Raw genomic sequence first — 26,655 nt, 5'->3', positions numbered from 1 at the left:
TACTTTGTGTCGGTCTTCACAGTGGAAGATATGAGTAATATCCCAACAATTAAGGAGAGTCAGGAGGGAGAGTTGAGTATAGTAGCCATTACAGAAGAGAAAGTGCTAGAAAAGCTAAAAGGTCTAAAAATTGATAAATCTCCTGGCCCTGATGGGCTACATCTTAGAGTTCTGAGAGAGGTGGCTGAGGAAATAGCAGAGGCATTGGTTGTAATCTTTCAAGAATCACTGGAGTCAGGGAAAGTCCCAGATGATTGGAAAATCGTTGTTGTAACCCCCTTGTTCAAGAAAGGATCAAGGCAAAAGATGGAAAATTAAAGGCTGATTAGCCTAACTTCAGTTGTAGGGAAAATTCTCGAATCCATCATTAAAGATGAGATTTCTAAATTCTTGGAAGTGCAGGGTTGAATTAGAACAAGTCAGCATGGATTTAGTTAGTGGAGGTCATGCTTGACAAACTGTTAGAATTCTTTGAAGAAGTAACAAGTAGTTAGACCAGGGAAACCCACTGGATGTTATCTATCTAGACATCCAAAAGGCCTTTGATAAGATGCCTCAGGGGAGGCTGCTGAGGAAGGTGAGAGCCCATGGTGTTCGAGGTGAGCTAGCGGCATGAATTGAAGATTGGCTGTCTGATAGTAGGCAGAAAGTTGGGATAATTTTTTTTCGGAATGGCAGCTGGTGACAAGTGGTGTCCCACAGGGTTCAGTGTTGGGGCCGCAGCTGGTCACTTTATATATAAATGATCTGAACAAAGAGACTGGGGCATTCTGGCGAAGTTCGCCGATGATACGAAGTTAGCTGATAGGCAGGTAGTTCTGAGGAGGTGGGGAGCCTGCAGAAAGATTTAGACAGTTGAGGAGAATGGTCCAAGAAATGGCTGATGAAAGTCAATGTGAGCACATGCGAGGTCTTGCACTTTGGAGAAAAGAATACAGGCATGGACTATTTTATAAACAGTGAGAAAATTCCTCAAGCCGAAGTACAAAGGGATTTGGGAGTGCTAGTACAGGATTCTCTAAATGCTGACTTGAGGTTGAGTCCATGGTTAAGGAAGCAAGTGTAGTGATGTCATTTATCTCAAGAGGGTTGGAATGTAAAAGCAGCAATGTGCTACTGAGACTTTCTAAAGCTCTGGTTAGGCCCCATTTGGAATACTGTGTCCAGTTTTGGGCCCCACACCTCAGGAAGGACATACTGGCACTGGCCAGCTGCAATTCACATGGATGATGCCTGGAAAGGTAGGCCTAGCATACGATGAATGGCTGAGGATCCTGGGATTGTATTCCATTAGAGTTTAGAAGGTTGAGGGGCGATCTAATAGAAACTTACAAGGTAATGCATGGCTTAGAAAGGGTGGATACTGGGAAATTGTTTCCGTCAGGTGGGGATACTAGGACCCGTGGGCACAGCTTTAGAATTAGAGGGGGTCAATTTAGAATGGAAATGAAGAGACATTTCTTCAGCCAGAGAGTGGTGTGCCTGTGCAATTCATTGCCACAGAGTGCAGTGGAGGCCAGGATGTTAACTGTCTTCAAGGCAGAGAATGATAAGTTCTTGATCTCGCAAGGAATTAAGGGCTACGGGGAGAGTATTGGTAAGTGGCGTTGAAATGCCCATCAGCCAAGATTGAATTGTGGAGTGGACTCGATGGGCCCAATCGCCTTACTTCCACTCCTATGGTCTTATAATCTTATGGCCATTGTCAGTAAAATCATTGAGAGCTGAAGTGTGAATCACTGACGGGTTGGAAGTTCTGTCTGGGATTGAGAGAAGCTGGAGTCACAGAAGGAAATGACAAAAGGATTAATGGTGTGAAGGATGTGATAACAGGACAGGAAACAAAACTTGGGTCCATGGGAGGTAATGAATGGCAATGCTTTCCTAGGCTTTTAATCTCTCCTGTTTCCCTGCCTATCACAGATCTTTTGCTCCCTGTTCTTTTTCTAAATCTCTACCCCTTTCACTTAGAGTCATAGAGATGTACAGCACAGAAACAGACCCTTCAGTCCAACTCATCCATGCCGACCAGATATCCTAACCTAATCGAGTCTCATTTGCCAGTAATTGGCCCATATTGCTCTAAACCCTTCCTGTTCATATATCCATCCAGATGCCTTTTAAAATGTTGTAATTGTACCAGCCTCCACCACTTCCTCTGCTGAAAATGTGTTGCTGGAAAAGCGCAGGTCAGGCAGCATCCAAGGAACAGGAGAATCAACATTTTGGGCATAAGCCCTTCTTCCTGAAGAAGGGCTTATGCCCAAAACGTCGATTCTCCTGTTCCTTGGATGCTGCCTGACCTGCTGCGCTTTTCCAGCAACACATTTTCAGCTCTGATCTCCAGCATCTGCAGCCCTCACTTTCTCCTCCACCACTTCCTCTGGCAGCTCATTCCATACACGTACCACCCTCTGAGTGAAAAAGTTGCCCCTTCAGTCCCTTTTATATCTTACCCCTCTCACCCTAAACCTATGCCATCAACCTCTGACCCTCCAGGGAAAATAGCCCCAGCCTGTTCAAACTCTCCTTGTAGCTGAAATCCTCCAACACTGGCAACATCCTTGTAAATCTTTTCTGAACCCTTCCAATAGGAAGGAGACCAGAATTGCACGCAATATTCCAAAAGTGAACTAACCAATGTCCTGTACAGCCGTATCATGACTTCCCAATTCCTATACTCAATGCTTTGACCAATAAAGGAAAGCATACCAAACGCCGCCTTCACTATCCTGTCTACCTGTCATTCCACTTTCAAGGAGCAATGAACCTGCACTCCAAGGTCTCTTTGTTCAGCAACATTCCCCAGGACCTTACCATTAAGTGTGTAAGTCATGCTAAGATTTGCTTTCTCAAAACGCAGCACCTTGTATTTATCTGAATTAAACTCCATCTACCACTTCTCAGCCCATTGGCCCATCTGATCAAGATCCTGTTGTAATCTGAGGTAACCTCCTTCGCTGTCCACTATACCTTCAATTTTGGTGTCATCTGCAAACTTACTAACTATACCTCACATCCAAATCATTGAAATAAATGAAGAAAAGTAGTGGACCCAGCACCAAGCCTTGTGGCACTCCATTGGTCACAGGCCTCCAGTCTGAAAAGCAACCCTCCACCACCACCCTCTGTCTTCTACCTTTGAGCCAGTTCTGTTTCCAAATGGCTAGTTCTCCCTGTATTCCATGAGTTCTAATTTGCCACCCAATCTCCCATCATTTGCTTAAAACTTATCACAGCCCTAATATTTTACTATTTCTGATGAATGGTCATCATGTTAAATTTATTTCTTTCCCCACACCTGTGGTTTATCCAGCATTTTTTATGCTATAAAGTATTGCTGCTTGTCTGACAAACTCCAAATGTAAAAGTTGGATGTATAGTCTCCATTACTTACATCAAGAAGCACATTTGGTCCCACCATGATCTTCCCAAAATATAACGGGTGCTAAACTAAGTTGATAGGTAAATAAATCACATCTAGCTACCACGCTTGTAACAGTTACCTTCATTTTAACAGTATGCAAAATTTTATCACTAAGGTCAGTTGGAGGCATGGACAGAAAAATGGCAGATGGGAACTTAATCTGGCCAAATGTGAGGTGACGAGTACGGTCATCAGTACTGTACATGGTGCTCCAAATGTGGTCTCACCAATGCCCTGTACCCCTCTCAAAACATAACATTCAATTAGCCTTCCTGGTTACGTGTTGAAGCAAGCAATTAATATCGTCACACATAATGGAGTACCAGTTAATTTTGCTTGGGTCTGTATGAAGGCAATTATAGGAATGGTTACAATTGAGGTGGTCATAATTAGTTGCTGAGATTGTGCAAAAAGGGAAGGGGAACTCCACTTTGGATTTCACCTGACAAAGGAGCAGCACTCCAAAAGTTTGTAATTTCAAAACAAACGTGTTGAACTGTAACCTGGTGTTGTGTGACTTCTGACCCTCTGGAAAAGACAATGCCATAAATATCTGGTAAAGAGTGGGAGTAGCAGATGATCATTTATCCATAGAGGAGCAAGCTGGGAAGGTTTGAAGAGGGAGTCACTTGGATTTCAGTTTCATTCAGAAATCACACTATGTTTGAAAATTCTTTAAGCGTGAAATTGTTGCAGATCCACCCACTGGTCACCATGTGAAACTGTATGCCAGTTCAAAACCACAAGTGTAAAATTACAGTTATTTTTAATGGACTTAATATCACATAATACTTTAAGTTGTTCAGCTTCTGATCACAAGGTTACCTATACATCTAGCAAGTATTTAAGGAACTCTAACCCACCGACTGATCTGAACATATACCACAAGTTGTAATAATTAATACACTACCAAAGAAGAATATCAAAATCATCAGGTAAAGTAGGTCGTTAGTCAGTTACTTTGTTCTGAATGATTCTGTATTGTGCAGTTTTCTATTAGCTCTCAGAGCTTGTGTATGAGGTGGTTTCTTCAGAGAGTAATACTGTACATAGTGTTGCTTTATAATCAAAATACAATGACTTCAGGGATCAGATTTAGTTCCTACCACTTGCACTATTTATACTGATCATAAGGATCTAATTAAAGACAAGACTCTGACTATTAGTTGAAGTACTTAAGCTGTACAGACTGATTTGAAAGACCCTTCTGATTTCATCCAAAATCAGGTCTTCAGCTTTTAAACATTTGAAGTATGATTATCTTACAAAGAAACAAATAACAAAGAACCATACAGCTCAGGAACCTGCCCTTCGGCCCATCAAGCCTGTGCCAACACATTTTGTCTTTCATTTGCAGGATATGTATCCTTCTATTGCACTCCTATTCATATATTCATCCAGGTGCTTCTCGAATACTGCTATTCTGTCTGCTTTCACCACCTCCTCTGGCAACACATTCTGGGCACTCACCATCCTTTGTGTAACAAGTTGCCATCTCTTGAAACCCATCTTCCCCTGCCCAATTGCTCCTACAACTTGCGTCCCCTAATAATTGACCCCTCCACCCTGGGAAAAAGCCTCATACTTTCCATTCTATCCATTCCATTCACAACCCTGTAAACTTCTATCAGGTCATCCCTCAACCCCCTGCTTTCCAGTGAAAACAAACACAGACTATCCAATCTTTCTTCAAAGCTAAAATCCCCCATACTAGGCAACATCCTAATAAACCTTTTCTATACCCTCTGCAAAGCATCCACATCCTTCTGGTAGTGTGGTGATCAGAACTATACGCAATAGTCCAAATATGACCTAACTAAAGTTCGATAAAGCTGCAGCATAACTTGCCTACTTTATACTCAACCCGCCTTCCAATGAAGGCGAACATGCTATAGGCATTTTTCACTATCAGTGATGTGTGGATGACCCACCTTGATCACTCTGCATATCAATGCACCCAAGGGTACTTACAGAAGGATTGGAAGCAGCTCAGAGAAGGTTTATAAGACTAAGATCTGGAATGTACTGATTGCCTTATGTGGGAAGGCAAATCTGCATCAGTTCTGAATTCGGACCCGAACAGGACAAACAGTACAGACTACAGATTCAAAAACACCAGCAACGGTTCTCCATCAAGATCCTCCGCTCCACGCTTGCAGCAATGCACCGGCACCTAACCTCTCTACAGTCAGCCCTGCCTCAGCTGAGGGCCACACTCTCTCAGAATTGCAAAGGACCCACTCTGTACTACATCCTCAGGAGAATTCATACTCTCAACAAACAGTATTTCAACTCCATCTCAAACATCAAAAACTGTAAGTACAACAAACTTTTATCCACCCACCTCCATAACCAGCGCTCCTCAAACATTCCAGAAGATTCCCCTGGCCTCGGAAACACCATTAGCCATGCGGCTGATGCAGCTACCACCCCCACGCTGATTGATGATGTCACTTCTGCCCCCATCATGGCCACTCCCACAGCCACTTCCGGCCTTCACATCATCGCCGATGCCACACGCACAGTGACTTCCGCCACCCCTACTGCCGTGTCTGCCACCACTTCCGACCCCACCAGCGCCACTCACCTGCATTCTGCTGACACGCCCCCCACAGACCCCACTGTCACTATCCCCACCCCACAGAACCCCTAGGGGAACACTACCCCTGCTCATGACTCTACCCCCATTCCCCCCACCATCACACCCACTCCAGGTACTGGCTCCGACCCCACTCCCAGCTCTACACCCACACCAGCTCCCAGCTCCCAGCCCTGCCGAGTTTTCACCATCCCCCCAGACCTCCCCCTCACTGAGGATCAATCCTCAGCAAAGGACTCACCTTCGTCCCCGTCCGTCCACGCATCAATGAATTTAATACACGCCGTGACATCGAACAATTCTTCCGTCGCCTCCGCCTCCGAGCTTACTTTCACAATCAGGACTCCCGCCCACCTTCCGAGGACCCCTTCGCCCACCTCCAACACACTGCATCCACCTGGACACCCTGCGCTGGCCTATTACCTGCCCTCGACCTCTTCATTTCCAACTGCCGCCGGGACATTAACCACCTCAACCTGTCGACCCCCCTCCCCCACTCCAACCTCTCACCCTCACAACGCGCAGCCCTCCAATCCCTCTGCTCCAATCCTGACCTCACCATCAAGCCAGCGGACAAAGGGGGCGCAGTGGTAGTCTGGCACACTGACCTCTACATCGCTGAAGCCAAACGCCAACTCAAGGACACCTCTTCCTACTGCCCCCTCGACCATGACCCCACCCCCCATCACCAAACCATCATCTCCCAGACCATATAGAACCTCATCACCTCAGGAGATCTCCCACCCACAGCTTCCAACCTCATAGTCCGGGAACCCCGCACTGCCCGGTTCTACCTCCTTCCCAAGATCCACAAGCCTGACCACCCTGGCCGACCCATTGTCTCAGCATGCTCCTGCCCCACTGAACTCATCTCTACCTACCTCGACACTGTCCTATCCCCCCCAGTCCAGGAACTCCCCACATACGTTTAAGACACCACCCACACCCTCCACCTCCTCCAAGACTTCCGTTTCCCCGGCCCCCAACACCTCATCTTCACCATGGATATCCAATCCCTCTACACCTCCATCCGCCATGACCAGGGCCTCCAAGCCCTCCGTTTTTTCCTCTCCAGACGTTCCCAACAGTACCCCACCACCGACACTCTCATTCGTTTGGCCGAACTGGTCCTCACCCTTAACAATTTCTCCTTTGAATCCTCCCACTTCCTCCAGACCAAAGGGGTAGCCATGGGCACACGTATGGGCCCCAGCTATGCCTGTCTCTTTGTTGACGATGTAGAGCAGTTGATCTTCCGTAATTACACTGGCACCACTCCCCACCTCTTCCTCCGCTACATTGATGACTGCATTGGCGCCACCTCGTGCTCCCGCGAGGAGGTTGAGCAATTCATCAACTTCACCAACACATTCCACCCTGACCTTAAATTTACCTGGACCATCTCTGACACCTCCCTCCCCTTCCTGGACCTCTCCATCTCCATCAGTGACGACCGACTTGACACTGACATTTTCTACAAACCCACCGACTCCCACAGCTACCTGGATTACACCTCTTCCCACCCTACCTCTTGCAAAAATGCCATCCCGTATTCCCAATTCCTCCGCCTCCGCCGTATCTGCTCCCAGGAGGAGCGGTTCCACCATAGAACACACCAGATGGCCTCCTTCTTTAGAGACCGCAATTTCCCTTCCCACGTGGTTAAAGATGCCCTCCAACGCATCTCATCCACATCCCGCACCTCCGCCCTCAGACCCAACCCCTCCAACCGCAACAAGGACAGAACGCCCCTGGTGCTCACCTTCCACCCTACCAACCTTCGCATAAACCAAATCATCCCCGCCGACATTTCCGCCACCTCCAAACAGACCCCACCACCAGGGATATATTTCCCTCCCCACCCCTCTCCGCCTTCCGCAAAGACCGTTCCCTCCGTGACTACCTGGTCAGGTCCATGCCGCCCTACGACCCACCCTCCCATCCTGGCACTTTCCCCTGCCACCGCAGGAACTGTAAAACCTGCGCCCACACCTCCTCCCTCACCTCTATCCAAGGCCCCAAAGGAGCTTTCCACATCCATCAAAGTTTTACCTGCACATCCACTAATATCATCTATTGTATCCGTTGCTCCCGATGCGGTCTCCTCTACATTGGGGAGACTGGACGCCTCCTAGCAGAGCGCTTTAGGGAACATCTCCGAGACACCCGCACCAATCAACCACATCGCCCAGTGGCTCAACATTTCAACTCCCCCTCCCACTCTGCCGAGGATATGGAGGTGCTGGGCCTCCTCCACCGCCGCTCCCTCACCACCAGACGCCTGGAGGAAGAACGCCTCATCTTCCGCCTCGGAACACTTCAACCCCAGGGCATCAATGTGGATTTCAACAGTTTCCTCATTTCCCCTTCCCCCACCTCATCCTAGCTTCTAACCTCCAGAAACTCGATCCCCTGACCTGTCCGGACTTGTCCGACCTGCCCAGCTCCTTTTCCACCTATCCACTCCACCCTCTCCTCCCTGACCTATCACCTTCATCTCCTTCCCCACTGACCTATTGTACTCTATGCCACTCTCTCCCCACCCCCACCCTCCTCTAGCTTATCTCTCCACGCTTCAGGCTCTCTGCCTTTATTCCTGATGAAGGGCTTTTGTCCGAAACGTCGATTTTGCCTGTCCTCGGATGCTGCCTGAATTGCTGTGCTCTTCCAGCACCACTGATCCAGAATCTGAAGAAGCATACCTAACCCAAAATGGTATCTCTGCTTCTCCCTTCATAGGTGCTGCCAGACCTGCTGAGTTTCTCCAGCATTCTGTGTTTGTTTCAGATGTTCAGCATCTGCAGAATTTTTCATTACATGACTACAGTTTAACTATGACAATAGTTGAGACATGAACCCTTATTGGTTACCCACCTTTTAATACATTATTTTGTGCTGAAAAATCTATCTATCCAAGTACCTCACCTGAGGGGCTACTCTAATGTTAGTGGGTGAGCACAATAGGCCAACCCACCAATCTGCTCAGTCTGTGTAGCTCAGTACAACCAGGCAGTATATTTACTTTACGGCTTTCGGGAACTTCATGAGCACTGTTTCTAAAACCGATGATAATTCATTTGATAGGATCAAAACAAAATGGCACATAGTAGACATCAGCAGATTTATATTTTGAACAGCTGTGTATTTCTTTGTTACATGACTGTTAGATCCTAAAGCTGAGAGGAATCTACACCCTACTGCCATTGCTACTTGTAAAGATCTCACCTTTGTAGTTCACTGATTTCATTGCTAATTGCATCCAGTTCTTTGATTCCAGTAAAATCTCCTGAGCCGACGGAACTTGCGCTATCCTATTGGGAAAATTGAGAAATGAAAAGTACATTACAAAGGAGGCTAAGAGAAGACATAACTGAAATAAAGCAGCTGAACTACTACTTTGAATAAATAAAAACAGAAAATGTTGAAAACTCTCACAGGTCAGGCAGCATGTGCAGAGAAACAAGAGTCAATGGAAATGTCAACTGCTCCCTCAACATATATTGTCCTATCGGCAAACCATCTTCAATTTTTAATTTCAGATTTCCAGCATCATCAGTATTCTGCTTTCCAGTGTTTTGAGTGGTCAAGTGACTCTGTGAAGGCTGAGAAATGAATACACCTGCTTCATTATAGATCATTGTAATTGCAGTTTGTAATACGAGAGACTTCCAGTGAGTAATTTCAACTCAAGAGCTCCATCTGATGGGAAAAAGCAGGGACTACAGTCAAACAGTTCAAAAGGAGACACCTTCAATTATTTTGCATTTCTTCGACCTTGTCTTGTGAAATTCTCAAAACTATGAACTTAAAAATAACTGCATTCCACTGCCAGCTTCAATATTCAGGACCAACTGCACAAAAAAAAGGGCAGTGCATCGACTTTAATTATAGATTAATCTGAAAATATTAGCATAGTTTTCCATTTCTCAAGATCTGGACAAAGTTTGCAAGGCTGTATTCTTTGTCCATCCTTAATTGTCCAGAAGGCAGTGAGCCTCTTGAATTGCTGAAGTGTTTACAATTATTCGGCAGGAATCCAACGATGATGAATGAATTATCATACAATTCCATGATGATGTACAACTTGGAAGTAATGGCATTCCCACAACATTTTTGCTTTTGTCCTTCTTACTGGCAAAGATCTCAGAGGGAGAGGGCATGTTCAAAGTAACCATGATGAGACAGGCAACTATAGCTAACCAAGGAAATTATGAATTGCCCAAGTTGAAAAGCCTAGTAAAGTTGCCAGAAACGGAAGTCAGGGAGAAAGTGAAGACTGTTGTGTGCTAGAAAAGCACAGGAGGTCAGGCAGCATCCGAGAAATAGAAGAATCGACATTTCTGGCATAAGCTTATGTCCGAAACGTCGATTCTCCTGCTCCTCGGATGATACCGGACCAGAAATGGTAGTCAACCTGAGAATAGGGAGTAATTTAGAATTTAACAAAGGAAGACCAAGAAACTGACAAAGAGAAAATATAAAACAAATTTAAACTAGCAAATAAAAAACAAACTGCAAGAGCTTCCACAGATATGTAAAAAGGAAATATTTTGCTTAAATAATTGAGAGTCCGTTACAGGCAGAGCCACAACAATTTATAATTGGGAATAGAGAAGTTAACTTATTACTTTCTGCCTGCCTTCACTGAGGAAGTTAGAGAAAATCTCCCAAAAGAAGTGATCCAAGAGTCTAGAGAGAATAAGGAATATAAACAGAAGCTGCTGGAGAAGCTCAGGTGGTCTGGCAGCATCTTTGGAGAAGGAAACAGAAATAATGAGCATTTGTTGGAAACTAGTATTTGAGTATTGCTGAAAAAGACATATTTTGTCAAAGCTTTTGGCCTGCACTCATCAGGATAATTCACAAGAATATTAATAAAGGGCGAAGCTAACAGTTACACTGTGCAGGAGAGCTGTTCTGATTGGTTGGCAAGTGGACTTCGGGTGGTCAAGGCATTGCCACAGGTTAAACCTGCAGGGTTTAAAATCTAAAAGTCTGGATGCTAACTGTCAAATTATTAACAAGTGCATTCACCATGGCAATGTCTATATATTGAGCTCAGTGGTACATGCATCAATCAACTGAATTCCAATGCCACAAATGGCATTGGGACTGAGTCAGTGTTGTGACTGAACCATCCAAACTAGTGGTGAACATTTTGTCACAATTCTGACTTGAGCCTTGTAAATGGTGCAGAGGCCTTCAGAATGTGAGTTCTTGACAGAGGCAGATAGTTTCTATTCTACAGCCACTGTTGTGACATCACAGTTAGTTCTATTCAGCTCCTGGTTCATGACGATCTAATAAAAACTTGGCAGGAGATACTGCATTGACGTGGCATCAAGGAGGGTTGGGTGGGGAGAAGGAAACACAGTGCCAGAGATTGTTTAACAATGATGTGGCAAGAATTAGGAGAAGTGTGCATGCTGGGCATATCCAACTACCCAATGGAACAGCCAGTTAGTCTTGATCTGTGACATGTTGCTCTGAAATGGAAATAGACTAGCTATTGTTTGTACAAGCACTCCCAATCACCAAGAAATTAAATAAATCAGAATATTCTCACTTCAATGGCTACTCAGAAAGTTCTAAAGTCCTCAAGTTGTAACAACAGGTTAAAAAGAGATTTTGTTCAGATGTAATGAGAGCCCCCTCACCCCACCCCAAACTCAACACAATGTCAAAGCTTGAATAAAGAATGCAAGATACACAGTGATGAACATTTGTGGAACTGCATCCAGGTGTCACTTTACAGTTCCAGAAAACAACAGAAAAGAGCAAAAAACTCAATGGTTTGGTACAGTTGCAACTACGTTTTCATCTGGACTGAAACCAGTGAGGCACCGCCAAAAAAGACTCCCGGTCACCTACTCCATTTAAAATTCCAATTTAGTGCAATGACTGCTAGTGATTTTAAAAACTAATTAGTATTTTGCAAAAGAAACATCTAACAGAAAGGATTAATAAACACATAACAGATACCACAAAAATATGCTGGTCATTAAAATTGCCCCATACTTTGCTCACTGTACATATTTTTCATGCATTAGAGGCATATAAGTCTGATAAATCAATATCCTAATATCATAAGGAATACTTTAAGTCAGTGAACAGTCTGCCTTTCAGCCTCAGTTCCTTGATGCTCACACCAATGCAAATTATTGCAGATGCAACTCTGTTTAACCTTGGTCTCTGTTTGGACTACTTACATTAAGCCAGATGGGGGAATCAGTCCTGCGTAGTTGCTTATGACAAGGGGTATTTTCTTATGGCAATCAGCACTATTCTACTCCCCATTTTGTTGTCATACCAGCTCCAATTTATCTTTTAATTATGAGCATCTCAGCAGCAAAGTTTGGCATGGCATCAGTGAAGGTAAGCCTTGGCAGCAGGGGATAGGGTCACCTCATCAAAGAAAGTCACACAGTTCAGTGCTTATATCAAGAAATGGCAATCCCATCACAACGCTGATTCTCCAAGACAAAGTTGGACATTAATGCCACTCCTACAAAGCAATCCAATACCACTGCTTGCAGCGCGCCTCTGATTTAGAAAGTAGAACTTGGCAAGTTCAGGCCTCTATTGACATTCACTTGTGAAATAGGAAACTAACTGTAGCTTAAAAGCAAATTTGGAAATAAAATTCAATTCAAGAGCAAAAATGTAAGTTCATGAATGAGAAAAAAGAATGCAGGAACAGAGGTATGAGAATACATAAAGCACAGAGGTTACACAATCATCCCTCAAAATTGCCACAATCTTCCAGGCAAATTGTTATATTCATGATGTGTGAGCAGTTAAAACATTAATAAGGGATCTTAATACAGCAAAAATGGAGAAAACCTGACATGGATTTTAAAATTATTGACACAAAGGCCAGAGAGAGAGAGACAAGCAGAAATTCCTTTTACTCAGCAAGACTTTGAGATTGAAATGCACTGGCTGAAAAAGTGGTAGAATAGTACTTTCAGAAATAAAGTTATATACTTACATAGAATGAAAACATTTGCACTGCCTTGTCAAGAGCATGGGTATGAGAGTACAGCAGATATTTTAGTGAGCCAGCAAAGGCATACTATTGTTAATAATCTCCTGCTATATGGCTTAGTTTTATTAAAATAACACCCCCTTTACTTATCAAATCAGCAGTTTCAGAGATTTCATATATACAATATGCTCTGTAAGCCAACAGTAGTGTTCAGCTAAAGGAAGCCCCAAAAAAAAGGAAAGCTGGGAAAATACATTTGTCCCTATAAAATGAAATTGCTGAGGATTTTTTAAATCTAACATTCCAAACAAACCCTCTATGAACTGTGGCATTGTCAGCCAAATCATGGCATTACATTTTTAATTCCCCTCAGGGAACACCAGTACTTTTACATGTTGCTGTGAATTCAGGGTCAAGCTGAATTCAAGTGACATGGCCAAGCTGACCTTTGAGACTACGTTTTATCAACATTGACTTTAATTTGAGCTCACATTCTGCTGAAAACCAGGATCCAGAGAACACACAAGCTGCAATGGATCATTAATAAACCTCTGAAATCAAAACTTTTTTTTTTAGTGCTTATCGTAAACTAGGACACAAACAGCCACGTGCTTTGGACTGAATTTTACATGCTTTAGCATTTTGAAACGTTGGTTTGAATTGTACAGCCAAGCAACAGTAAGCATTGATACAAGCAAATTCAGGTATCCATGCAGAGGCACCTCAGTACGTAAATCCAATAAGCATCTCAAGCCTCCTCATTCTGCTGTAATTCTGGTTATACCTCAATGCAATTTGTAAATATCTCACATTATAACAATAGAGTAGTAACGTAGTAGAGCATTCACTAAATAAAAATTAATGACTCATTTATAAATGCAACTAATTATAAAACAGATCTAGACTGAAAACTACTCAATTCTTTCCTTTATATGTTGAAAATATATACTTGATCTCACACACACACACACACACACAAAGCTGTGGCTCCCTGTTTATACATAAAGGCATCTGGGCTTAATGGTGCAGTGATATATCTGGGTACAAAATCTGACCCATTCACATTGGTCCACTAGTGATATTCAGGTTTTCACTAAAACTTTGCATTATTGTGGGAAACTACAACAAAAATAGACATGATAGTTAGGATTGGTCCAAATTGTTCCTCACAATTTTGCCTCACTGTAGAAGTTAACATTTTACTACAGAGTAGCTCTGCAATATCTGAAATGGAAAGGCTCTGACTTGAGGCTTTATTCAGCTCACCCACAAACGAAGTGTTTGCTTGATATCATTCATACAATTTGATAGGAGGAGAGTTATCATAAGTACATGAAAATGGCAGATGATAAATTGTAAATATATCGTGGGCACCTCATAGGTTCAAACAGCATTAGTATAAAAAAGAGTAATAGAATCATACAGATGTCCAACTCATCCATGCTGACCAGATATCCTATCCTAACCTAATTTAGTTTCATTTGCCAGCACTTGGCCCATATCCCTCTAAACCCTTCCTATTCATATACCCATCCAGATGCGTTTTAAATGCTGTAATTATACCAGCCTCCACTACTTCTCCTGGTAGTTCATTCCATACACGTACCACCCTCTGCGTGAAAATGCTGTTCTTTACATCCCTTTCAAATTTTTCCTGTCTCACCCTAAACCTTTGCCCTCTAGTTCTGGAATCCCGGACTGCAAGGAAAAGACCTTATGTATTTACCCTTCATGATTTTATAAAGTCCTCAGCCTCCAGGGAAAACAGTCCTATTCAGCCTCTCCTTATAGCTCAAATTCTCCAACCCAGGCAACATCCTTGTAAATCTTTCTGAACCCTTTCAAGTTTCACAACATCCTTCCAATAAGAACTTTGATACCCTTTCTCACACTGCGTACCTAGACAAGGTATTTTGTTTGGCAAAATAAACTTTACTTACAGAGTCCTTGAGCCCTCATTGAGCCCTTAGGATCTGCTTTACCATTCCATCAGATCATTGTTGACTGAAATCCATAGAACAGCACAGCTGGTTACATCTCATCTACTTTCAATATATGTGCAACAAAAGATTGTCTAAAGGAATAGAAAGTTGTAATAGAAGTTGAGAGACACTATTAAGATGGTTTTACATAGCTTCAATCAGCAGTACTGGCAGAGCATATTCCTCCATTAACATTCTTCAACAAGAACAGCGATTGGAACCCATAACAAGAAATCACTGATAGTAGAGGGTCAACATTTAGTTCAAAAATGCTGATTATAATGAATTTCTGCTGCACATGACACTATTTATCCACTATACACGACAACTGTCATCCCTGCCTCTGAGCCAAAAGGTCTAGTTTTAAGTTCCACCTCTCCCTGATATGTGACATATTATATCCAGACAAAATAATAACATGACAATTGATACAGTGGTGAAAATGTGTTGCTGGAAAAGCACAGCAGGTCAGGCAGCATCCAGGGAACAGGAGAATCAACGTTTCGAGCATAAGCCCTTCCTGAAGAAGGGCTTATGCCCGAAACGTCGATTCTCCTGTTCCCTGGATGCTGCCTGACCTGCTGTGCTTTTCCAGCAACACATTTTCAGCTCTGATCTCCAGCATCTGCAGACCTCACTTTCTCCTCAATTGATACAGTGGCTCTGGTAAAAACCGTTATTGCACTGAACATGAGGACAGATACACCTTCAGAGAGGTTATCAACACACTGGTAGTACAGGAGAGTGAGGAGGATGAGACATAATGATTATCATGTGCGATTTCTGTAAACATGAAGAGCTTCTCTTTATTCTCAGTGGACATGGCATCGCTGACTAGGCCAGCTTTTGTTACCATCCCCAAGTGGACTCGAAAAGCTAGTGGTAAGCTGCCTTCCTAAAATGCTGCAATCCATATATAGTGTTGCTAGGAAGGCTTTGCAGGATTTTGACCCAATATTATTCCAATCCAAGATGGTGTGTGGCTTGGGAGGAATGATCATATGGTTGAATTCCCATGCATTTAGTGTTGATGATGTTGTCAAAGGAGCCTTGATGAATTGCTCTTGTACAATCTTGTATTTGGCACAGACTGTTACTACTGTCTATCAATGGTGGAGGGTGTGAATGTTTAAGTGGCTGTCAATCAAGCAGATCACTCCATCTTGAATGGTGTTAAGCTTCTGATTTAGTTCGGGGCCATACTCATTCAGTCCAGTAGACACTAAGTTAACACAATCCTGGCTTATGTCTTGTGGACGACAGACAAGCTTTGGGAGTCAGGGGTAAGTCATTCGCCACATAATTTCCAGTGTTTGACCTACACTTGGAGACTTAATGTTTCCACAGTTCAGTTTCTGGTCAATGGTAACTCTCAAGATGTTTATAAGGGGGACAGGGTGATAGTAATGCCAAGGGAAGACTTTCTTGTTTGAGATAGTCATTGCCTGGCATTTGTCTCGCACCTATGTTGTTTGGTACTTATCAGCCCAAGAACTGAATTTTGTCCAGGTCTTGTTGCATTTGGACAGACTGCTTACATAGCTGAGGAATTTAGAATGTTCCTGAATACTGTGAAATCATTAGCAAATGTCCCCATTTATGGCCTTATCATGGAGGGAAGGTCACTGGTGAAGGAACTGAGGATAGTTTGGCATAGGACCTACCCAGAGGAACTCCTGCAGTGAAGACCTGAGACTGTATTGATATACACATACGTATTATGTGAAAAAGCACTAAATTAATCTAATTATACACGTCCACAAAAAAACTAATCAAAATTGTCAGCAATATTACTATCTCAATTTAAATCATTGATTTCAGTGCACCAAAATCTAAATCTAAAATTAAAGGCAGCATGAACTGGTGAGTGAATACAACTGTACCTGAACAAAATAAGTGAAATACTTAATATGAGAAAACCAATAACTTTAAAATTTATTTCAATGAAAATAGTTTTTTTTCCACTGATATAAGCAACTATCTATTTAAATATTAATGCAATGAGATCTGTATTTATTTTGCAATTCAAAAGCATCCTTTCATTTAGCCACGAAACTGAGTGTTATTTGTCAAAACCAAAATTTAACCCATATACAAGATTATACCCATATAGCTGGTAGTGACCAGATCACTCATGAGTTTGTTAACATTTAACATGCACAGACTCACAACAGACACATTTCAAGCAATGTGCAAAAGGCAATGGTTAGCAAATGTTTAAAGCAGACAGCCCTGATACTATGTTCACAACAAATTACTCACACGCCTCATTTCTGTTAGTTGCGAAATCTCAGGCCCAACAGGAGTCATGTAGCCTGAGAGGCTCTATAGAGAGAAAGGAATAAAGTAGGTCCACAGATACATGCAAAGATTGTTATCGTAAAAACATCAAGAGTTTTGGCACTGAGCTCACTTCGAGAAAAAAAAGATCTTAACTTGGTCAAATTCAGCATGATCAAGTGGACAGTAAAATATCAAACTTGGGTAAAATATAAAAACCTCTGTAAAATGAACATCATCTAGAAGCAATTGAATCTGCTTGTGATTTCTTCAATTTATGCAATTTACATCAGCAATCTATTGACACAAATTTGCTGAGCTAAATCAAACACAGTGGAAATGTGTAAATTAATGACACTTTGGGGACTGATCTAAGCTATCCTTATTTTCAAAATGGTCACTAAGTGCATGTAATCATCTAGAATTAAGTGGCAGGCTCTTTATCAAGCACCATCACAGTAGAGAAGCTTTGCTCTCCTAATCCCAAAGGTGAAAGAAGGAAGCAAGGCAAAAGGACAAAGACAGTGGTCTTGACTTGATATGAGTTTCCGAGGTTAACTTTACAACAGGCTGCACCCTGTGATTAGATTACATTACATTAGATTACATTACAGTGTGGAAACAGGCCCTTCGGCCCAACAAGTCCACACCGCCCCGCCGAAGCGCAACCCACCCAGACCCTTACATTTATCCCTTACCTAACAATACAGGCAATTTAGCATGGCCAATTCACCTGACCTGCACATCTTTGGACTGTGGGAGGAAACCGGAGCACCTGGAGGAAACCCACGCAGACACGGGGAGAACGTGCAAACTCCACACAGTCAGTCGCCTGAGGCGGGAATTGAACCCGGATGTCTGGCGCTGTGAGGCAGCAGTGCTAACCATTGTGCCACCATGCCGCCCACCTGTGCTTTAAGTTTAAATTCTCGTGTAGGCATCATCTAATGTTTTTAATTAAGTTGGGGATGGGAAAGTCAGGACCTCATGGTCGATCTCAATTTCATCATCATAGCTTGGAAACTCTGGCACCTCTTGTGCCATTCCAAATGAGATGTGACATCAAGGAGGGAACCAACTAAAGTTGCAAGGCAATGGGTGCACTTTGCTCTGAAAGGGTCTTCCTGAGGACCTGCGTTCACATTGCAGGTTTGCCATCAAACAATTAACTTTTTTGGCACCTCAGTTACTCACAATGTGAGTTAAACAAACACGTCATGACTGCACAGTTCAACACAGAGGAGATCAGCATGCACTTTGGAACATTTAAGGCAACAGATGGGGCCAAGGAGGGATTCCACACTGACCTTGCCCAATCTCCAAGCAGGAGACAAACAAATCCTTAAGTGAATGGACAAAAGTTGGCAGATGGGGTGTATTGTGAACAAATGTGAGCTTATCCACTTTGACAAGAAGAAACAAAAAGTAGTATACCATTAAATCATTGAAAGACTGCAGATTTCAGTGGAACAGAGGGATCTGGGAATCCTGATGTACGGATAACAGTGTTAGTAGGAAGGTACAGCAAGTGACAAGACAAATGGAATGCTGCAATTTAGTTCAAGGGAAGTGGAATATAAAAGCATTCACTGCAACTGTACAGAGCTTTGATGGGACTACATCTGGAGTATGCAGTTTTGGTCTCATGATTAGAAAAAAAGATAAAATTGCTTGAGAAATAGTTCAATTAAGTTCAATTCCAAGGATGAAAGGATTCTCTTTCACGAAGACAAGTTGAACAGATTACATCTATTCCCTTTAGAATTTAGACGAACAGGAGGCAATCTTATTGAAGCATTAAAGGCTTCAAGAGGACTACATCGGGTGGACAGGCAGAAGAGGCTTCTTGTGATGAGACTAAAGTTTTAGGGCATAGTTTAAGATACTGCCCTCCATGTTAAGGCAGAGGTTAGGAGATTTTGTCTTGTCTCAGTGGATTGTTAGAATGTCGAATTCTCGTCTCCAATTCTCTTCCTCAGAAGGGACGGAAGGCTGGGTCTTTAAATATATTCAAGGCTGAATGAGATTCTTGATAAATAAAGGAGTCAAGGGTTAAGGGGTGCAAACACAACCCCCAGACAGGCCTTGATCCTACAGAATAGAGGAAGGTGGTCCAAGGACCAAATGGCCAACATAAGTCTTATGTTCCATTTATTAAGATCAGCAGCAAAATCCTGAAAAATGTAAACAGAATGCAGACACAGACAACAGAATTTTTCATAGCTAAGAAAATACCAGCTCAGCCTTCAGCCAACTGTGGAAAAGTGTTTTTGAAGACTAGGAGAGAACTACCCATGCTCCCATAGGCTTTGGAGACTGGGATAACCCACAGCAGTCAACTCAAAGCACAAAGTGAAGTACAGGCAGTGTTTTTGTAAAAACCTTAAAATCTGGTGGACAGATGGCAGTTCAATAAAAGCATCTTCTCTCAAGCCAACTTGTCCACCATGTTGGCGTTAATCACTCAAATTCACTGAGCACAATATGTCATTTGTGTGCCTGACACTGGATCCAGCTAGCAATTACTCAATGGAAAACTCAATTGTGGCACTAGACTCCCCGTAGAATAGTGGAAATATTTTAGGCATGTGCACAAAGCACTCCGAAGAGGTCAAACAACTCCAACAACTCCTGATGTGTGACTAACCAACATGGAGAAGAGTCAATCGCGAAGGCAACACTCACATCAAGATTCTTCATGGAGAACATTCTGATGATTCAACTTCACCTCAGAGTATGCACAAACACCCAACCCTTCAAACATCACCCGCCCTGCATGTGGTAGATGTGCAGAGCATGCACTACACTTAACAGATTATAGAACACATCATAACTGAATAGAAGCAATGCATGCTCAATCCTGATGGATTAGGCAAGAAGAAAAACATAACTAAGTTTGCAGGTGCTTTTAAAACTTGGTATGGTAGCACAAAATGCAGTGGACAATAATAGACTTCAGGAAGTGGTGAAATGGGAAGGCATATACAGATGAAACATTAACAGGGGAGTGCTAAGTGATAAGTTTGTGTCAGTAAAAATGGGAATAGGTTGTCTGGGATACGTGGTACAATTTTAAAAGGGATAAAGAACAAAGAAATCTGGGTCTGTACGCAAAAAGCCTTTGAAAATGGTCAGACAAGTTAAGAAGGCTCTTAACAAAGGGATTAGTAACTGACAAGATCCTTAGCTTTATCAACAAAGGAATAATATGCACAAGAAAGGAAGTTGGGATAAAATGTTGCTTAAGTACACCCTCTAACTGAAAGAACAAACGGTATACTTTAATTATTGTCTTCCATAGTCCAAGTGAATACTGAACCTGCCACCCGCATGTCACTGAAAGCCTAGTGGTGACATTTAGTGGCTCACTATTAAACAACTGCGGTTCAGTCTTATGTCTTGATACTTCATGCTGAATTAATGTCTCACTCTGCAATCTAACCAGAAGATGGGGAGGTCAATACAATAATTGCTACATAGATCAACAGGCCTAGTTTTCTTCCCACCAATTTTCTTACCCTGCGCCCCACTCTCCTGATATTTTGGTCAGTACAGTTCCACAGCTGCTGGCCAAATATTAGGATGACCAGCCCAGACTGGTGTAAAGCTAAGTGAAGCTCATAATTCTAGTAGAGTTGGAGTTGTGTCAAGTACTTACTGATACTGGCGTAGTCCTCTCTGATGGTGGTACCATTTCAGGAGTAAGCATCTGTGGAGGGTCAATTCCTTTGCTGACCTTCTGCTGAATCAGATACATTGCTAAAGCAAACTGTTCCCTGTTCAGTTTCCCTATCTGTTTTGTGTCGGCCAGTGCCCTGTTGGGAAATAGTTTACTAAGTAAAATGAAGGTTCAGTACTGCAACTGCAGCAAAACCATCTCATCTGCTATGCTTAATATAATAACAAACTATTAAAGGAAGATACATGTCAACACATCAGCAGTATAATTTGATGGAGAGGTAAACAACCCAGTCACAGTCTGCAGTAAGGAACGTATAGCAGGTGACTGGAGACAAGGTAAAGAAACCATCTGAAAATGATTCCTGGCTCAGCTGCACAGCTATGCATTAGTATCTCCTCACAAAAGCAAGTATAAGAATTGGAGAGTTGCTGTTGAGTTGCTGACAACAACCTCCTGGCAGCTGAAGGATCACTGCAAGCCTCAGATCGGGACATCTATTAAAAAAAAAATCAATGGGCACTGAGGATCAAACCAATTTATGGCCACGATTACATGATAAAACCAACACAATGTAGTAGTATAGTACATTTCTATTCAGTGGACTTCTTTATAACAAAATATTAGATCAATTTTATCAGACTATTTTCAGCTTATCAATTTGCTTTTGACTAAGTGCAGACTGTCCACTTGAAATATTTGACATGCAGATGCGACACAGCATCTGTACAGTCAATATACGCAACTTCATTAAATCAACATTTTATCTCATGGGCAAGCTCTTGTCAAACTCAAGAGCTTATGGAGCAATCTAATTCAGTTTTTTAAGATGATTGAGAGAGTCCATAAGGTAGATACAGCGGCAAGCCCTGACAGTAGAACATCAGACTTTTAATCTGAGGGTCCAAGGTTCAGGTTCTTGGGGCCCTCTTGTGGCATAGTGGCAATGTCCCTACATCCAGACTGAGAGGTCTCAGTTCAAGTCCCAGCTGCTCGAGAGGTGTGCAATCACATCTCTGAATAGGTTAATTAGGAAAATAGGTTAATACAAAAAGCTGGATTGAAATGATTTCCTCTGGTGTGGCCAATCCAGAACAAGACGGCATCACATTATAATTGCAGCAATGCAATTGGATGATGATAAAATGCAAATACACAAAGGTTAGTGGAAATTTGGCTTGTCTCACAAAAAAGCAATTGAATTAAGGGTTTTGAAAAATATCAAAACTCACTGAATGGGAGAAGACAAGATTATTGATGGTTAGGGAAACAAGACAGTTCGACAAGTTAAGATATAGATTAGCTGCAAACTAAGTGGAATAACAGACTCAAGGAGCTGAATACCTACTCCAGTTCAATCCATTAGTAAAATGCCATCACTGATTGAGAAGTCAGTTACCTGAAGATACCTTGATCTTTTGTCAGAATCTGCTTTGGTTTCGAACAGTGTGATATGTGTGTCACACAATCAGCCATTCATAACTCACCACTTTCTGGCTCAGAAAATATCAACACTCTGATGTTTGCTGCACTTGTGTAAGGACATTGTGCTGTTGTTCCAAAATAATGGCAGTCTCATGATATTAGCATACTGACCCACTGAATTCAGTTCATCATATTTAGAAGTCACCAAAGTTGTAAGTCAGAGGCAGTTAAGGAGATAACTGAAATCTGCTGACGGTAAGGTTGATTTTTTTTTAAACTTTACGCAGTGCAATTATCTGCACAAGACATTTGGTAGAAGATCATGCCAAAGGAGTGCAGGGGAATCTTCAGATAACGTCTATTTAGCACAGATGAACTAAGATGACCCAAATACTAGAAACACTTTCATACTAGAAATAAGCTAGGACACTCAGTCTGTAAATTGTAAAGCTCTTACCATATATGAGCCAGGATGTTCTGATGAAGTGCCGATTGCATGAAGATATCTTTGACTTCCAAGCCACTGACATACCCATCCATATCTAAATCTATTTTGAGGAAGATGTCATCATACCGCATTTTGTCATTTGATGGCACAACCCAGTTAACTGGCTGCAATAAAAAGATTGTTTCCAGGTCATTGCAATTGAAAATTAAGGGACAAAAGCATGGAGGATCACAAATCAGAGCACCAAGTAGAACAGTTACCTGATCCATTCCTCAACCAAATCTGATGTGAAACAACTAAGAGGACATGATTTGGAGATGCCGGTATTGGACTGGGGTGTACAAAGTTAAAAATCACACAACACCAGGTTATAATCCAACAGGTTTATTTGAAAGCACTAGCTTTTGGAGTGCTGTTCCTTCATCAGGTGGATGTGGAGAATAAGATTGTAAGACACAGAACTTATCACAAAAGTTTACAGTGTGATGTAACTGAAATTATATATTGAAAAAGACGTAGATTGTTTAAGTATCTCATCTTTTAGAATGACCATGCTGGTTTCAGTTCTTTCATATGTAAATTCCAGAACCTTTTTTTAAAGTTACGTTCTCAAGTGAACTTGACCAATTGGTGTCATATCCGCCCAGATAACGCATTGAAGGTGTGAGTTTCCCTGTGAGGCTGTCTGTGCCACAATATATAATTCCTCAATATATAATTTCAGTTACATCACACTGTAAACTTTTCCAATAAATTCTGTGTCTTACAATCTTATTCTCCACAACCACGTGATGAAGGAGCAGCGTTCTGAAAGCCAGTGCTTCCAAATAAACCTGTTAGACTATCACCTAGCGTTGTGTGATTTTTAACTAAGAGGACAACTTACTGTAATATCTGATCAATTTCTGTATTTGCAATGAGAGTGATAACTAGAATGAAAGATAGTCAAATGTACATGTATAGGAGTCATCCAGTTCAAAACCATGTGGATTTAAAACCTGCACTAGTACTTTTTTGTAACGCTGCACCATAAAGCACTAATTTTAGACTTATAGAACAATATTATGTGCACAGTCTGGTTCTGGTAATTGCTTCTACAGAAATTAAGGATCTTCACCCAGGGTTGCTTCTGAAAACAAAAGCTCAGCAAAAAAGATCAATCCCCACCTTACGAAGGAGTTTAAGGATGGTATCAGAATAAAAGTAAAACCTCAATGTTGCAAAGTACAGTAGTAAGTTTGAGGTTTGAAAGTGGTGTAGATTGCAGCAATGAATCACCAAAACTTGATAAAGTGGGGAAAATATAGAATGCAAAAGTAAATCAGTTGGGACTACAGAAACAAATTGTAAAAGCTTTTACAATTATATAAAGGGAGAGTAGCTGAAGTATAGATAAGGAGAAATAATCATGAGGAATGAGGAAATCACAGAGACATTGAACAAATTTTTTTGTGTCTGTCGGCTCAACATCGAAGGCTGAATGGCCTGTACTGTACTGTTCTATGTCTTCATGATAGAAGACAGAAGTTACACAACAAAAATGGAGAGTAACTTAGGGCCGAATAAGAGTTAAGAAATTACGGTAATTATTACCAGCCAAAAAAGCATGTGAAGAAAAGCAGCATGTAAAATTACTACACTAAGACCCAATGTCCAGGACTTGCATCACAAGGATTATAGAGGCAACTATTGAAAAATAAAGATTCCAACCCTCACCATATTTTGGAATGACGAGTTTGAGGGGATGGATGTGTGTATGTTGCAGGGGGGTTGTACAGAAAAAGAGATAAAATATGCAAATGGCTAAGCTTCCCTTGCAGTAGTCTAGCCTACATATATTCTCTTACCAAGGACTGAGCCACGACAATACAAGCTATCTTAAGAACATGCAAGTGAAATTCTTGGCTCATCACCTGTTTAATATGTTTTGGAGAGATGCTGCCAGCACTATTTAGGCTGTTAATACTGCCATGTGAAGGAGTCGATCGCAGGCTATCTTTCGGTGGAGGGCTGGCAGGTAGCACTGGTACAGAGCCAGCAAGTGTTGGTCCTTGTTTCTTTCTCTTGGACGGTGGCAGAAGTGAAATTGGCAAAACAGACGGAACTGGCTCTTTTTCCAAAGCTCTATAAACGAGATGCATCGCCTGCAAATAGAACAGTAACGGGTTAGTCACAGTCTGTGTCAATATTTTAGCAGCAGAAAGAGTTCTGCGTGTTCCCAGGATGGGGAAGGTGTACAGAAATAATGTCTGTTTGTTGGTCCACGCCTGTGCAAAAGACCTTTTGTTACGACATGGCAGTGAATCCCTCTGCTAATTAAACCAAACAGCCAGAAAAGCTCACCTCGCCTCGTAATCTGTTCATGTATGAGTGACAGAGAAGTCCCCAATTTCCACTATTTAAAGAAAAAATATCAATTTATTCTTTAACTCTAAAAGTGTGGACATTAAACAACAACTACTTACAACTATAAGCCTCCTTTCTCTTAAAAGTTTGTTATCTACCTCCAACTCTATAACAATATACTGTTCCAAAAAGAAAGCCCTATTAAAATTACATTAACTTAATTTCAAAACCAGCCAGTGGCTGTCGTTGGTGTCTTTCTTCCTTCAGCTGAAGATCTCCCTGGGTCACCTTCAGTCTTTTGTTATACAGATGTTTCTTGAGTGTTTTGCTGGCAATTACTCTGACAATGGTAGTTGGTTGCACTCTCTGGCTAACTCTCAAAACACCTCTTTCTTTATACCCCTAACATTGGATTGTCTCATCGGTTCAAGGTTGCCAAAACAATAAATTTAAATTCAATTGGGTTTTAGTATCCTGGGAAATAATTTAAACTGATTGGTTGAATGAAAATGGTTGCTATGTTGACAAACTCAGGTATTTGTTTCACAGCCAAATGTTACATATTTTCAATTTTCCAGTACATTCCGAGACTGCTATTCAATCACATGACAGTTGCCTGCAAAACAGCTTTCACTCTCTCTTAAAGGTACAGTTAACACCTTCAACTTCATAACACTTTTTCTCCAATTATATCAAATATGGGTAAAGGCCTTGCTCTGGAAGGACCATGTAACCGTCAGCATACAAACGCTATTCCATAATAAGAACCTACTTTCAAGCATTGTCCATTCCGCAAAATGATGTTTTGGACTTGGAACATTCAGACCATCATGGATAGCCCCAACAGTGACAAACGTGAACATCACACTGCAATTGTCACTCCAGAATTTCAGCACTATGACACTGATATCTTTGCTTAAAGTGATACACGATGGGCAAAAAACAGCCAGCTCAAAGAACTAAGGTGTAGATGTGTCTTGATCTGAAACATTAAACAATCTTAACTCAGCCTTTTTCTGCCCCAAGACAGCAGTGTCAACAGAAGGATTGTTGCAAAAAACTTAATGTTGCTAGACTCCAGATTCCTATAAAGAAAGATCTACTGAAACAGTGAATGACTGTCAACTTGGTAACAATCAATAAACAGAAACTAGAGGACATCCACAGTGCTTAGTCTGCTGTCAAATCCATTGTAAACTGTTCTTATGAGATGTGTGCAAAACCAGCATTGAACCATTTAGTGATTTCAAGGCCCACAACGCGGACTGAAAGGAAGTCACCTTTGAGCCTTGAGGACAACCTAAGAAGAAATAGTCCAATATTGATCTTCGCAACCTGCCATAGGTGGAACAGGTGGTCTTGGTACTAGACCAGAGCTAGCACAGGTTGAACAATTGCCTGTTCATCCTGTAGAGAAGCTCCACTCCAGTGGGAAGCTTCATCGATATGCAATTCCAAAACTGTGCCTGACCCCAATGTAT

At 42.0% G+C, this 26,655-nt stretch overlaps 1 protein-coding gene across 14 annotated transcripts in view; it reads right to left on the bottom strand.

Annotated features, from left to right (window-relative positions):
- The window catches only part of eps15l1a (epidermal growth factor receptor pathway substrate 15-like 1a), a 395,032-nt gene that overhangs the window by 221,288 nt on the left and 147,089 nt on the right, over positions 1–26,655 (bottom strand). For 11 of the 14 annotated variants that reach the window (XR_015751883.1, XM_043720767.2, XM_087976202.1 and 8 more), the window contains 5 exons: positions 24,742–24,972; positions 22,838–22,992; positions 20,935–21,091; positions 17,259–17,321; positions 9,252–9,337 (listed from right to left, as the gene is read on the bottom strand). Coding sequence is in view for 13 of the 14 variants with exons in the window: in XM_043720767.2 (XP_043576702.2) it covers positions 9,252–9,337; positions 17,259–17,321; positions 20,935–21,091; positions 22,838–22,992; positions 24,742–24,972 (692 nt within the window). In the remaining variant the exon portion in view is untranslated. The remainder of the gene's footprint in view (positions 1–9,251; positions 9,338–17,258; positions 17,322–20,934; positions 21,092–22,837; positions 22,993–24,741; positions 24,973–26,655) is intronic. The other 3 variants (XM_043720772.2, XM_087976204.1, XM_043720773.2) reach the window with 1 other exon arrangement.

This window comes from Chiloscyllium plagiosum, unplaced genomic scaffold, assembly GCF_037043375.1.
Source record: "Chiloscyllium plagiosum isolate Xiang-an unplaced genomic scaffold, Cpla_swu_hap1 HiC_scaffold_28, whole genome shotgun sequence".
NCBI classification, from domain to species: Eukaryota; Metazoa; Chordata; class Chondrichthyes; order Orectolobiformes; family Hemiscylliidae; genus Chiloscyllium; species Chiloscyllium plagiosum.
Note: the sequence above shows the minus strand (reverse complement) of the source record. Positions and strands in the feature narration are given on the sequence as shown.